The 14,471-nt window shown below is 41.5% G+C and overlaps 3 protein-coding genes across 8 annotated transcripts in view; 1 reads left to right on the top strand and 2 right to left on the bottom strand.

Annotated features, from left to right (window-relative positions):
• Positions 1 to 7,922, bottom strand: part of ClpX (Caseinolytic protease chaperone subunit) — a 39,980-nt gene extending 32,058 nt beyond the window's left edge. Inside the window, exons 1-3 of one of the 2 annotated variants that reach the window (XM_065438924.1) lie at positions 7,661 to 7,922; positions 6,318 to 6,386; positions 3,057 to 3,341 (exon numbers count right to left, since the gene is read on the bottom strand). In XM_065438924.1, the coding sequence (XP_065294996.1) occupies positions 3,057 to 3,341; positions 6,318 to 6,381 (349 nt within the window). In that variant the 5' untranslated portion in view covers positions 6,382 to 6,386; positions 7,661 to 7,922. The remainder of the gene's footprint in view (positions 1 to 3,056; positions 3,342 to 6,317; positions 6,387 to 7,660) is intronic. The other variant, XM_065438925.1, reaches the window with a different exon arrangement.
• Positions 7,923 to 8,119: 197 nt separating this feature from the next.
• Polr2F (RNA polymerase II subunit RpII18) lies at positions 8,120 to 9,088 on the top strand. Its single transcript, XM_065438926.2, has one exon. The coding sequence runs from the start codon at positions 8,295 to 8,297 to the stop codon at positions 8,682 to 8,684; it is 390 nt and encodes a 129-aa protein (XP_065294998.1). The 5' UTR covers positions 8,120 to 8,294; the 3' UTR covers positions 8,685 to 9,088.
• A 1,258-nt stretch (positions 9,089 to 10,346) lies between these two features.
• Positions 10,347 to 14,471, bottom strand: part of LOC135907240 (band 4.1-like protein 4) — a 196,252-nt gene continuing 192,127 nt past the window's right edge. For 4 of the 5 annotated variants that reach the window (XM_065438918.2, XM_065438919.2, XM_065438923.1 and 1 more), the window contains 2 exons: positions 12,855 to 12,969; positions 10,347 to 11,991 (listed from right to left, as the gene is read on the bottom strand). In XM_065438918.2, the coding sequence (XP_065294990.1) occupies positions 11,884 to 11,991; positions 12,855 to 12,969 (223 nt within the window). In that variant the 3' untranslated portion in view covers positions 10,347 to 11,883. Of the gene's footprint in view, positions 11,992 to 12,830; positions 12,970 to 14,471 lie in introns of all 5 variants that reach the window. The other variant, XM_065438920.2, reaches the window with a different exon arrangement.

The raw sequence follows: 14,471 nt of genomic DNA on the forward strand, positions 1-14,471 counted from the left end.
GCAAAAAAATCCTTCAACATTTCCCAAGTGATGGGTGGAATCGAACCCGTCACACAGACTATATTGAGACAATCCTGTCTGAATATATACTCACACAGGCACCACTCGCGGACACTGCAGTGGTGTTGCCAGGTGGCACAGCATGCGGAGTGGGAAGCGTGAGAGAGGAACCCGGCAACAGATAAACGTCATACATGACGCGTTTCAGTGGTGGCAATGTGCTGTGTCACTACATTGCTTCAATGCTAATAGCATTAATATGTCGACATTAATCGTGAGATAAGTTCTATCGTAACTTTTTATTATTATTATACAGATGGAAATAAATATAGCAGTATTTATGCCATATGCTAGCGATGGATGCTCCTTTTTATTAGGTGAAAGTTATAATTTAAAGAAAGTGATATGATCACATAGGTTTGGATGTGAACGTGGGACAGGTGAATTATTTAAAGGACTCGCCGTGGTTGCTCAGGGGCTATGGTGTTGGGCTGCTGAGTACGAGGTCGCGGGATCGAATCCCGGCCATGGCAGCCGCATTTCGATGGACGCAAAATGCGAAAACACCCGTGTAAGTAGGTTTAGGTGCACGTTAAAGATCCCCAGGTGGTCGAAATTTCCGGAGTCCTACACTACGGCGTGCCTCATAATCAGGAGGTGGTTTTAGCATGTTAAACCCCGTAATTAAATTAAATTAATTAATTATTTAAAGGAGGGTTGTCATCCTGAAAAACTAGAGTAATGTCCAGACAGGCATAGAAAAAGGAATAAATACTGAAACAAGACTCTGTACCTCCCCTGCATTATCAGCAGGCCCCAACATGAGCACACCTGTTCAACACATGAGGTACGTCACACCTTACGCTGATCGTACAAAGCCTAAGTGGCATTAAATCAGCTAAATAACAATGATCAGAGTTTGTACAGCCCATTTGACTGAAAATTCAAGGACAATTTAAGGATTTCAAGGATGCTGAAGGTCAAAATTCAAGGAGGAGGAAACAAAGCTTATTCATACACATACACTAAAAAATTGTGAGATCTCTTTCTCAGCTGCAATTTTTTACAGCTAAGCAGCTGCTGACTTGGACACATGCTTCGAAGGGTCGTTTTTAGAAGTTCATTCTCCCATTGTAATGATATGAATCACTTCGTGACATGATGGTTAGTAGTTTCCAACTTCGGCCAAATTAAGATACTCGTCATGTTAAAGCCAAATGGCTGAAGCTTGCTTTCCACCAGGCATATTTAGAGTCTAAGGCTCAGAAACGGAGCCATGATCACTGCAGTGTGAACCAACTAGCAAAACACCAAAGTAGTGGTACAGTAGGGTCGTATAATCTGTCTTTACCTAGCTTCTCGATAGCAACCTGACATGTCCATAGTTTCCCAATAGACTGTGTCCATAGCGTAGCTCCTATGCAGAGTTTGCAACTTTGAATGTTCCAAATTTGCCCCAACCCAGGTTTTCAAGCAATTCAAAGAGCACATTAATTTTCAAGGAGTTTTAAGGGCACTTGAACCCATTTTTCCAAATTCAAGGGTTTTTAAAGGATATCAAGGAGGTGTACAAACCCTGCTATGATGCAAACCTGGCTAATTGAAATGTAGATTTAGTAGTAATGGCCCAAGCAACCAATCAAACCTGCCTTCAAGTGTGTGTTTTTATCTCTGAATGACTTGTGAAAAAGTATGTGACAGGTCAGAGGAGGGGCAATGAGCTATTATATGAATTTGCTTATTTCTTCAGAGATGTCGGTGAAAATTTGTGGAGGTGTTAATAATGCTTCCGTAATGTGTATATGAAGATTTCAGTTCAGCTGCAAAAACATATTTATGTACACTTCCTTTCTCCTTTAAGCCTCATGGAGAGTCTAGAAAAGTGGTAAAATGCAATGGAAGATAGACCCATTGTGAAGCGTGCTTTTGAATGTATGGCTGGGGCCATAACACACAATATGTTTTATTTGAAAATTACTTTTAATATCCATATTCTATGACACACCTGCGTTGAACACATATAGACTGTGAATGAATGGCCCCATCCTGAATGCAGGAATAGTCAAAAAGAAACATACAGAATGTCATGCTTTACAGTGTAGTTTAGGGAGCTTAATAAAAATAAAGTTAGAGGCAGTCACAAATAAATCATCTCTATGAGCTGAATGGACTTGTCCTGTTTTTGCTTATTTGTGGTTTTCTCAGTTCATGCTACTATGTCTGCCATAAAAACAGTTTAGAGAAAATAGAATTAAATGTGTTGCACAAATTTTACAACTGTTGGAGGCACCAGGACTGTGCATGTCAAATAGTGTTGCTTGGCCACCAGGCCTTCAATTCAAACAGCCTCTAAAGCTCTTTTTTTTTTTTTTTCACAGAAAGCATTGTTCCTGGCCACCTTCTGATGCGAGTACTTTGTTTATGCTAAAATCTGATCACAAGTGGTCATTGCTGTCCGAAAGAGTTGAAATTTTAGCTTTTCATGCGTTTGCTTTTGTCGGGAGGAACAAGGGCAAATGGCAACTGCTCAAAATGAAGAAAACACGCTTTGCATTGAGAAGACCGATATAGCAGCTTCCAGTTGCATTGTCATCTCAGAGATAAGGGGATGCAAAAAAAGTATTTTTCGCTAGCTCCGAGAAACATTCACCGCCTTCAATGATACCAATAATTTTCTTTAGGCCAACCCAAGCGGTTTTCAGCAAAAGGCTTTGAAAGTACACAGTAATTGACCTATACATACCAAATGTTAGACTTCATGAAAAATATCTTTATAAAACAATTCTTGTGAGGTCAAAGCCACATCAGCAGTGACGTGAGGTGTGTCCCAAGAATAAACAAAAGCAGTGACACACAGCAAAAGAATTCTAGCTCAGTCAAAGCAGCCCTCATCACGCCACCACCTATCTGTCTCACATTCCAAAGCCCTTCACTGCAGTGTCCCTCATAAACGGCTGCACAGTCTTGGGACATTAACCAAATAAATTAATTGCACACCAAACATAAAACATTCTAAAAATTTTCTCAAGGAACAAGCAGGAAGGGGGGCCACCCACAGACGAATGTCTCCACATGGGTGCATGGATTGCCACACTTGGGGCAACAGAGGTGTCCATCTCCACGGCTTCCACCGCCTGCACTTCCTCGTACTCCACTGTTTCCACCAGATCCTTTGTCCACTCCAGAGCCAGAACCACCACCGCGAAGTCCCATGTCATCATCGCCGCTCCCATTGTTGCCACCTCCAACAGCAGTGCGTAGTGTGGCAACCAAAAGGCACCGGCTTCCAGAGAATTGGCCAATTGGCAACACCCTCTGCAGCGACGCTGTGCTCTGTTGACCTTCACAACCAAGATAACAACACAACTCTTTCACAAATTTAGTTACCATCAAAGTTAACTTGAACGGTGTAGTCTACAAATCTGTTAAGTCATTAAATGATATGGCATAGATGAAAAAAATGGTCCAGATTAGAAAGCAGAGAGTGCGCTCAAACAAAGCAACCAACTTGCAGTCAAAACACCTGTTTTAGTATTATATGCAGGTGTCAAAGAAAGTAAGGCCCACTTTCGATTGAGATCAAGCCCAATCCAGATCGAGTTTCTCAGTCATGATTGGCTTCTTTGTTCAATCTGTGGAAGGGAGCCAATCACGATGGAGAATTTCAATCCAGATCAGGCTCGATCACAACCAAAGATAGCCGTGTGAGACCATTATTACACTTGACAAAACATCCAGCTGTTTCATTAAAGTGTGTGAATCTCTTCAAACAGCATCTGCAAGACAGTAATTCAGAGAATAAGGGCATCACCTTTGATAGCACTTCACTTGCTACAAGTCGAGAAACAAGTTGGGCAAAATTAATGAGGTAACAGCAGCAGAGACTGTGCCATACTGATTCTCAACTCACAAGTTTGGATAAGCTGGTGAAAATAAAGTGCATATCTGTCGTACCTCTCTTGTGAAGGGCAGCATGGCACCTTACCTTCTATAATTTCAGATGTTTCCTTCAGCAGTGCCAATTTAACTAATTTGTTAATATATCTGCCTACTTTTGAAATCACCAATTTACCAAAAATGTGATAAATGCACAAGCAGCTAAACTAGCTATTTATGCAAAATCTATAGTATAACTACAATGAAAAGTACTGGCCAACCATCTAGTCAGACTTTCAGACAAAAAAGTTGGGAAAGTGTGCAGCATGCTGGCATCACAGCAGGTGTACATTTAATTTAGCACAACACAGACAAATGCAAAAATGAAAGCACAGTGTGCCTGTTTATATACATTGTGCGGAGGCTAATATGTACAACTGCCACAACTTGCCTGACAATGTAGTATGCAACAGGTATCTCTGTTCAAGAGCTACCTAGAGTTTGTCACCACTGAATGGCTTGTAAGAATGGGCAGGCCCCTTTGGGTACTTCTACAGTTGGGTACAACTTAAGAAAGCAGGTGAGGCCCCGCCAAGATGACTGAAGCACACCAGCTGATTGCCTCCACAACTAAAAAAATAGTCCCACTGACGCAACTCAGCCATGTTCTTCGTCAGCGGGGTCACCAGCCATCCGGCTCATGACGTCAGTCTAGAGTGCGCGCCCACTGGTGGAGGCTTATGTACATCCGCCTTTGAGGGACCAATGCCGCTGCTTTCTAAAGTTGTACCCAACTATACACACCACAACAGAGCAATTTTGCACTAAAAGGCTGCATGTCTTACATCATATTTCCTGCCGCTCTACTTTCTCCCCATCAATCAAGCGCTGCTGGGCTGAACATTTCAACAAAGTTATGGATGAGGTCAGTCCACACAAGATAACATTAATCTTTTTCATGTTCACAGTGCAGTCAAGCATTCAGAAAACTCTTAATAGTTTGATAATCCTGTTAATAACTACCAAACTTGTTATCAAACAAACCCAAACAAACCTGAATTTATATTTCGGCACAGCAACACATACCTCGTTCATGATGTGCAGCTACCACCTTAAGTGCTTTCTGTGTGCGAGGCACAAGTGCATTACAAAGATGTCCACAGGGACATTTAAGTGTTAGCTCATGTTTCATCAGCGATCCTGATCCCTTATACTGCAACAATCCTGCACTGTTTGCAATTCACTATATTTAAAGACAAAAAGTGTGACTTCAGTGCTTTAGTGAAAATAACACTTTCTCTCCTCAAGCAAAACTTTTTAAGCTATCTGGGTATTGAAATCAGCTACTTTCTAGCTAACTTTAAGGACAATTCTAGCTTTCTTTCATTTTCATTTGGCAATAATGCTTTTCTTGGAGTTAATAGGTAAAGCTTGAATCAGTTTGGGGCCATGGACTGCAGAGAAATCTTCCAAAACACACACCCAAAAACTAAAAAGTGTCAGACAAATGGCCTAGAGGCATTCATGACTGCTCCTAATATATTAAATACTATTTCATGCAGTTACAAGAAAGCATTTAAAGAAAATCCTGGGGGAAAATGAATTAATTTAGGGTTGGGCATTTGATTAATTAACCTTCTAATTAATACTTTGTTACTATTCTTTTTTTATCATGATTAATTGGTTGAGGTCATGTGTGCAAAATAAGCCAAGTGTTGCCACCAAAGTGGCCGCTTTGCTTCATTCATAACAAGGGAACTAATGATTGAGTTATGCTTTCAGACTAGCAAGGCGCCTGAGTTTCTCCCATGGAGGCTGTACTTCAAGACAGCAGAACAAGTGGGCAAGCTCACTGTAGCTGAAGTTATGATTGCATCTGAGTGATACTGATGTGCTTGGTACGTGCAGTCATGTTAGGTGTCACTGATGTGATTGCAAAAGCAACCTTCTGTTCAAATAGGACATATTTGAGAGTCCACAAACCCAATTATTAATTAATTAATTATAATGCTGACTATTTGGGTCAAATTCTTAATTGGAGCCCAGCCTAGTTTGAGTCAATCTTTAGATGATATGAAAAATTTTTGCAATTCCCAATGAGAGACAATTAACAGACATCTACAACACACACTCGTATTTCAATCGTTATACATAAAAGCTTCAGCATGTCACATTCATATGCAGAGTGCAATTTTGTTTTGCAACAAGTGTGCACACAGGAGTGGATCCAGGACAGCCTCCAAGGCCTCCATCAACAAATACAGAGAACAAGAAGGAGAAGAAGGGCTCGTTGCATGCTCTATATTAGCTGGCATGTTGGGCTCATCTTCCCTCTAGATTTGCCAATGGGTGAACAATTGATCATACCTTTAACAATTGTTATCATGACTGGAATTAAACAGAGGAAATGAATTTATAAAGTTAAGGTGATCAACACTCACTCTTGGCAACTTTCCTCAAGAAGATAGACCTTGTTGGGCTGACTGCGCAACGTATCGCTGACATTTTCTCTGTTAAGAGAAAAAGGAACACTTAAAAACACTAGTTTAAAACACAGATAGTGACACGATGCAAACAATGGAGATAGTTCTAGCAGCACTTACGTGGACCAATTTCAAAGAACACTAAATATATCCGTCTGGAGGTTTTTAATACATATTTTCTTACAATGATAATAAAATGAAATGTACGTACTAAATCCTACCGCGGGTCTACTCACAGTTGTGTTGGTTGGCTTCCCAATGGATACAGTAAAGAAACTGAGGAAGCAAGCTCTCAAGTGAGTAAACATGCCTGCAGTGACACTTATCGCAGAGTTTTGTCGTTCTATATATGGATATTGCTCAATTACAAGTGATGTTGTGTACAAGCAAAACGCTTTTCATTTCACACAGTGCAACCACCTCCTTTATCGACCTTCAAGCCACTGCGTTCAAAAGAAAGAAGTTGTGGCTTCTAATATATACACATACAAATTAGTCGCTGCACAGAAAATCTGCCAGCCCCCTTATAAACTAACAAATTTGGAGCACTATGCGCCTATAGTGACACCAGCACTTCAGGTAAGTCAGCGGCCAGTTCAAGATGCATGCAAGGAATCGATGCCGAATAAAGCAGTGATAGGCGAACATACGCGGTTAAAAAAAAAACATGAAGAAGCTGTGTGGAACCCGTCGCGATGAATACAAATGCACGAAGCAATTCAGGGTGGTGCGCGTCGCTGCCTACGCTTTAGCAAAGAAAATAATAATAAAACGCGCAAGCGTTAGAGCTTGCAGAATAATTGCCTGATTTGAAGAAAGCGTTATGTGCAGTCGTTGATGAAGACTGCAAAGCACGAAACGCGTTGGCTGTCATGTATTTAATAAAATTAACCAAACCATCGTGACGGAACGGGGGAGACAAACGTATGTAAAAGAGGCGAACACGATCTCCCATGCCGCGTGACCTGCAAAGCTGTTCGCGCAGCAACAGCAGAAGACAGCGGAAACCCCCCAGTTGCATTCAGGCTGCGGAGATCCGAATGTCACTGCAGGATGCCATGCGCAAGATCACAATGTAAACAACTACGACGAAAACAGCGGCAATGCTAGAATGACGGTGCAATGGGGCACCTAGCCGTGCTACAGCACTGGCTATCAACGAATGGCCTTGAAAGTGCGACATACCAACCAAAACCTAAACCAAGGCTACCACAAGTTGTCCCTCGTGTTTAAGATAATGTGTCTAAGACTAAAACAAAAAATGAACCTAGCGTGAGAAGCACGATTGACAAAAACCTTACCTCAGTTGCCGCAGTGAAAATGTTGCTGCCCGTCGAAGTTGCACTTAATCTCACAGCTGAACAAGAGGTCTCTTGCGCTTACGAAACGTTCGCCAAGCATGAAACTGGTCCGTTAGCACAATAGCACACTTTCTCTTTGCGTTGCACAACTCGCATCAGTGAAAGTAAACCGGGAATCTAGTTCTAAAAGCATTCATTTTCGGTCGGCCTACTGAACAAAATGTCAGGTGCCTTTAGTTTCTTTTTACACCAGTAGAGGCCGCTACATGTCAAGTAGTTTAAGTCACCTTTGACAACACTTACGTCGCAATTATTTACGTAAATAAAATAAATTATGTATATACAACTAATATGCGCAATAAACTTTATTTTATTTTTGTGCGCATACAAAGCATGTTGAATTGTGTAAAACCAGAAAGTTGGTCCAGAATGTTCTCAAATAATATTTTTGGAGAATCTTGTTTCAAGACAAAGCAAGAACACACAAGCATGCTCAAAAGGCTAAAGCTGCTGACGCAGGATAAACTCTGTTCTGGGCTGAAGTAAAGCAACGAATGTAACGCGAATGACACCTTAATCTGAAAGCGTTGGCTGTGACTGCATTCGCTTTTCTCAGTGTGTGTGCATTGCTTCTATGGCCGACGACGAGTTCGAGGGTGACGACGTTGGCGGCGCCGACGATTTTGACGACGTCGAGGAGGATGAAAACCTCGACGAGATTGACCAAAATGAAGAGGAGAACATCGAGCTCCTTCAAGCATCGGACGGCCAGCCTCAGCAAAACCAGAAGCGCATCACCACCATGTACATGACCAAGTATGAGAGAGCGAGAGTGTTGGGGACACGAGCGTTACAGATTGCCATGTGCGCGCCTGTGATGGTAGAATTAGAAGGCGAGACTGATCCTTTGCAGATCGCCATGAAGGAACTCAAGGCCCGCAAGATCCCCATCATCATTCGTAGGTACCTTCCCGACGGAAGCTACGAAGACTGGGGGATCGACGAACTCATCATCACGGATTGAGGTTTTCCTTGCTATTGTCGTCGAAAAAATACGGATGTCATCTTATTAAATTCTGACAATCAGAAAAAATGAGAACAATGTTAAAGATTCTGATTCCGTGTTCGTTGAACTATCGTCTCGCGACTAAGCGTGTGAAGGTACAATAAGCCATATGTTGTTCGTAGCTTCATGTGCTTGCTACAAAAAGCCTAAATTTCCAGAAAAAAGCAGGACACAACGCAAAATACGGTCTGGGCATTCGGCTTAAGTTTTCTTTGATCCTCAATTTTTTTTTTTTTTCCAAGCGATTGTGCTGTCGGAAGATGCTCTGATCTGTCCTCACAACATTGTTGACTGTCTCATGTTGCTTGTGAAGTAGGCCATCCACCGCTTCTGTGCGATTAAATTGTGTGTGCCAAGTCAAAGTCGAGCCATTTACTTTCCATGAATGAGATAGTTTATACAAGGTCGACTGCAGTACTAGAATATGTCGAATACATAGCATAATGTACAGCTGGTAGGAAGTAATTGGTAACCATAATAACCATTGTGATTTATTCTGTGCAACATCGCTGGCTTGATGAAGTACTGATTTGTTATTGGAATGAAACTATATCAGTTTTGCCCCTGCCATGTATAAGTAAAAATGTGACATTCACATCTTCAGGGTTCTTGTTAATGAGCACAATAATGAATTTGCCAATGAGGCTACCACAGAGGGCTTTACTTTCATTTGATTACCTTTGGTGCTCTTTTTTGTAATCCAGCATCCGGTGTAGTGCTTCGTTGTAGTGACAAGACATTTAAGCAAATCTCGTGCATGCCCTAAATTCTGTCAACACACACTCTTAGGTAAAGCCTACTTTTGTGTTTAGCCACTCAATGCGCACCAATAGCAAATTGTCAAGGCCCTAGTCCTAGATTTGTTTTAAGTTCATTCCATTTGGAAAATTTAGTGCATATACCCCGTCTTGAAAACTGGCACATTGGTTAGTCAGAAAATTGCAGCCTTAAAAGTTTGAAATTAGCAGTGTTCATCTTGTTCCAGCTGCGCCTTCTTTGACCAAGTCCTTTTGCTCTGTTATTACATTAATTTGAAATTGGCACTTATTGAGCCATATACAGCTTCTTGGCACAAATGGCCCGACCGTGCCCTTTCAGTTTTGTAGTTTTTCATTTTGTCAGTCCCATTTATCCAGAGCTGGCAGGCAGACATTGCACCCCTTTGGGCGGCACTTGTTTGCCTATTCCGTTATTTGCATTTGTGCTGAACTATTGCTATGTTTGCTAGCTTAATACTAGTGCATGTTTACTATCCCCGGCATATTAGATGCAGGATATTGATGCTACATGTTAGACAGCTGGATATCGAAGCAAGGGTATTGCATGTTAAATAACTTGTTTTATTTATTAATTTCAGTGTGCCAGTACAAGAGCTTGGTAAACTGAGAGAGAGCTGGCTAAAGTTACAAACACCTGATGTTAAAAATAGTGCACTTTTGTGGTAGAAGTGTATCCTGTGTGGCTGGTTCAGAACTTAGTCCACTGTTCTGCTGCCATAAAGGGAGCAGCATTCTTTGCTGTTCCTGGCACGCTTCCTGTAATCATTGCATAGATTGTTGGAAGCTGTAGGTAAGGTTACAATGATGTCCTCATCGATTTCTGTAAATGAGAAGCAACACGCCAGTTTGCAAGAAGTAATTTATTTGTTCTCAGACGTCATCATTAGTAAACACATGGATACATAGAAGCCACAGGAGAATTGCACCTTGAATACATTGTAGCACATATTTTTATATTACAATACATACAATGAACAGCATTCATTTAAAACATGGCAGCAGTGCATAGTGATTATGTTCATACCAATACCAGAATTCGACATTTAAGCCATTAACAGTGGTATGGTTTCGTGCTGCATTTCAATACCTCACATGAATTGCTGTTCAACCTTTGACTGCAAGGTATGCACAGGTCCTTGAAAACCCTTGATATTGAAAAGTATGTTTTCAACGCCCTTGAAAAGTCCTGGAATTCTTTTAGTCCCTTGAAAACCCTTGAATTTCTTGACCCCGCACAGCACGACTTCTTGGCAGTCACACCCTCTCGCGCTTTCTCCCACCTCCCTTCCACCACTTTTTGAGCACTGTCGGATTCATGTTTCAAAAGAGTGAAATAGAGACAAGAGAAAGGCTGGCAAGCTGGCGAGATCCTGCTGCACTGGCTGCATGGCACAAAAGCAGGTGTGGCAGCTCGCTTTTTCATGCGGCCATGCTTTATCTTTGAAGTTCATCTACGGCAGGTGCAAAGTCATCCCACTGCAGGCGACAGAGTGGACATGAAAGCATCTTGATCTTCATTTCGTACCATTGATGTAAAGACATCATCGACATGGCATGAAAGCATATCTTTGGCTGCAGACTCGCAAATAAAAAAAAGTTGCTTTTTCATTATGAAATTCATTAATTTCCCGATTGTGCAATAATGCAAAAAATTTTACAGTCCCTTTCATGCAAGAAAAATACGTCGGCGACTGTACTAATTCCATAAAAGGTCCCATATCAATATGACAAAGTAAAGTGCCAAGTTTACCGACTTCGTTATCTCTAAGTTTAATTATAGTGTTTGAAAACGTCATAATGAATAATTGCTACATGTGATACCGCTGTACACCCTTTAAATGTTTTGCCAGGGCCTTGGAAGTCCTTGAATATTCTTGAATTTCTGTCTCTGAGACCTGTACAAATCCTGGACTGGCTGTGGCAGAAGGCTTACCTTTCTGTCTGAATCCATACCCCACAACAATTTGTTAGTATGTCTCCTAAAATTAGACGGCCAGTAAAGTTAGTGAGCCTTAAATTTCATGTTTAAGGCACACAACTCACCAGTGAAACAGTGTTTCAACATAATTTAGATGTACACTTATTTGCATGAACATCTAAATGTGTTTACCAGCTTGAATCCTACAACAAATTTGCTGCATTTAATACATTTAAACAGCTGATTCTCATTTTTAGTATAGCTAAAGCAACCGAAAATTAATGTGATGTATGCTTGCAGCACTTGTGGTAGCCTAAACTTATAGTGGTAGTTTCATATTCTTTAACCGTAATCCCAAATGAAGTTGTACGAGACTGTCCGTCATCTGGCAGTATGCTATTCTCTGCAACCACTGAGTTGATTGGAAACCAGTGCTCCAGCCTCCTCTTGGGGCCATGTATCACAACTCGGTACTCATTTCGTGGCACCCAGAAAGTGGGCTCTTTGGAATTGTGTCACCAGCGCTCGCCTTAGGGCTCCAAGCATTCCAAGGTGGTGAAGAATAAACCTGCGAGAGTAACATAAAACAGGACTTGTGAACAGTTTTATAAAGAAATAATGCTTTCTGCACAATGAAAGTGGTGGTAAAAGTGTAACACTGCTCTAAGATGTTTGGAATTCATTTTATGATAGTAAAACATTGTAGAAACATGGCAAAATGACAGAAGTATGACATGAAGCTCTTCATTGTTTCATAGACTTTCCCTTATCCTTGCAAAAAGAAAGAAAGTCGATGCACGCTGTTTGCATTACTATCAAATTTTCATCAATTTCAGGCAAAATTAGGAGTAAATTCAAGTTGTGCTGTTTAACGTCCTGAAACTACACAGACAATGAGAGACTTTTGCCTGCAGTTCCTTACAAAGTGCGCATGAACAAGTGTTTTCACATTCCGCCCCATCGGTATCAAACCTGCGACCTCATGCTCGACAGCAGAATGCCGTAGCCATTGACCCTCCAAGACAGGTAAACCTTGAAGTGCATAAGTAAGCACATGCTGGGTCGGATCTTTCACAGTTTTTAAATACCCTGAATCATAATGAAATGTTTGGACTCTGAATGGATGTGTGGCTTAAAGTGCTAACATATAAAGCTTTTGGGTTTAAAGAATAAGTCACATCACTTTCCTAATGCACCACCATAAAAAAAAATTATCTGAAATTTGTTAATTTGTCTGGCATACCTATTTCTATTGCCTTACACACTGTCTTAAACTTTTGAAAAGCTGCACGAAGGGTTATGTTGACAAAAAAAGCTTGTACAGTTTTAGTTGGAAGATACTGCAGCTACACGTGAGCACATCGCAGAAATATGGCAAACAAAGTAGATAGAGTCAATGACACGCACACCCTTAACTCAGAAGAGACCGACCCTAGAGTAAGTGGCCACTGTTGGAGTCTGGAAAGTGACACGCGGTCCACTGCTGGTTACTGCTGGCAGTGGCTCATGCGAGGCACTCGCGGTCTCTTCCTCGGAGCTGCCAAACCTGAAAGGAGGGTGACAAGAGTTACGAGCAGCTGCATAATCGGGAAGCACTATTTTATGATGCCATATGGGCGCTTGGCACTGAACATATCTGATGTGCCCATAGGTATGTTTATTACGAAGAGACACAAATTATGTTGCGTATGCCCGTCCTCTCCACATGCACTTTGTCTCGAAAGCATTCTTCGGGATAGCAACAGTGTATGTGTAGCAGAGCTTCAGCAATATCCCACAGCTGTGCCTTGACAGTGATGTGTGGTAGCTGTGCACAGCTCAGCACAGACACAAGTGGTAGCCTTGCTTCATTGCATTTCATTGGCAAAAGCCACTTTTTCTGTAAGGTTTATTCACCTCAACACTGTACTCCACACGCCATGTATTTCCCATGACTGAAAAGTCTCTACTAACCATGTGGTATAGTGTAGAGTTCTTATATAATGCCAAACTTTCTCTCAGCCACATTTTCTTTTTTTTTTTGCATAATGTGATGTCCTGGGGTATGAACAGCATATATGCAAAGTTGATGGCATGTCACCTGTGGCTATGTAGTGTTAAAGAAAGTGAACATCACTGCACATTTCTCACTGCTCTGTGCAACACGGTGAGCAACGGAGTGAGAAGGACAGGGCAGAGTGTCCCATCTATACATCTTGTCCCATCATTCACCATGTCGGCTATAAATCAACCTAGCCCAGCTTCATACTCTCTCCCAATGGTATGCCTCACAACATTTATGGTTGGTTACACAATGATGCTTGCTGGATTTTAAGCAGACCCCTTGTATCGGAAACCAGTGTTATGGCCACTTGGCCATGGCACAGACATGCTCCCTACTGCATTTGAAAGTAACTCAATGCATTAGTACCTAACACAATCTGGAGGCAGTTTCTCATAAATTTTGATATTGAATAAAATTTTTAAAAAATGTACCTAAAAGTTATTCAGATTCCACACTTGTGGGAATGAATCTTATGAGAAGCATTTTGCAGAAAGCTGGCTATCTAGCATCATTTGTGATCTTGCTAAGCGTTGCCAGATGGGGCAACATGTTTGTGTAAGGCAAGCAATTTTGTGTTATGAAGCAGTAAGATGACGACAATACAATGAACTATGACACCACTGATCCATTTGACTCCGGCAAAGCAGTGTTATCACCTGTTCCGTTACAACCTGGGCTTTTTCTGACCAGTAGTTGCTTAGTGGCCATAGTGTTGGGCTGCTAAGCACGAGGTTGTGGGATCGAATTCCGGCCACGGCAGCCGCATTTCGATGGGGGCAAAATGTGAAAACACTCGTGTACTTAGATTTAGGTGCACATTAAAGAAACCCAGGTGGTCCAAATTTGCGGAGTCCTTCACTGTGGTGTGCCTCATAATCAGATGGTGTGCTTGGCATGTAGAACCACATAATTTAAATTTGGGCTATTTCCAAAGTTAGTTGACTGGGCTGATCCTGAAGGCAGTTCCATGTCACATGGTGTCTCAAAGCAATAGATGTCACAAC

The sequence above is a fragment of the Dermacentor albipictus genome, chromosome 1 (genome assembly GCF_038994185.2).
Source record: "Dermacentor albipictus isolate Rhodes 1998 colony chromosome 1, USDA_Dalb.pri_finalv2, whole genome shotgun sequence".
Lineage (NCBI taxonomy): Eukaryota > Metazoa > Arthropoda > Arachnida > Ixodida > Ixodidae > Dermacentor > Dermacentor albipictus.

Coding starts and splice junctions, on each gene's coding strand:
- Polr2F (XM_065438926.2), top strand. CDS start 8,295: ATGGCCGACGACGAGTTCGAGGGTGACGACGTTGGCGGCGCCGACGAT.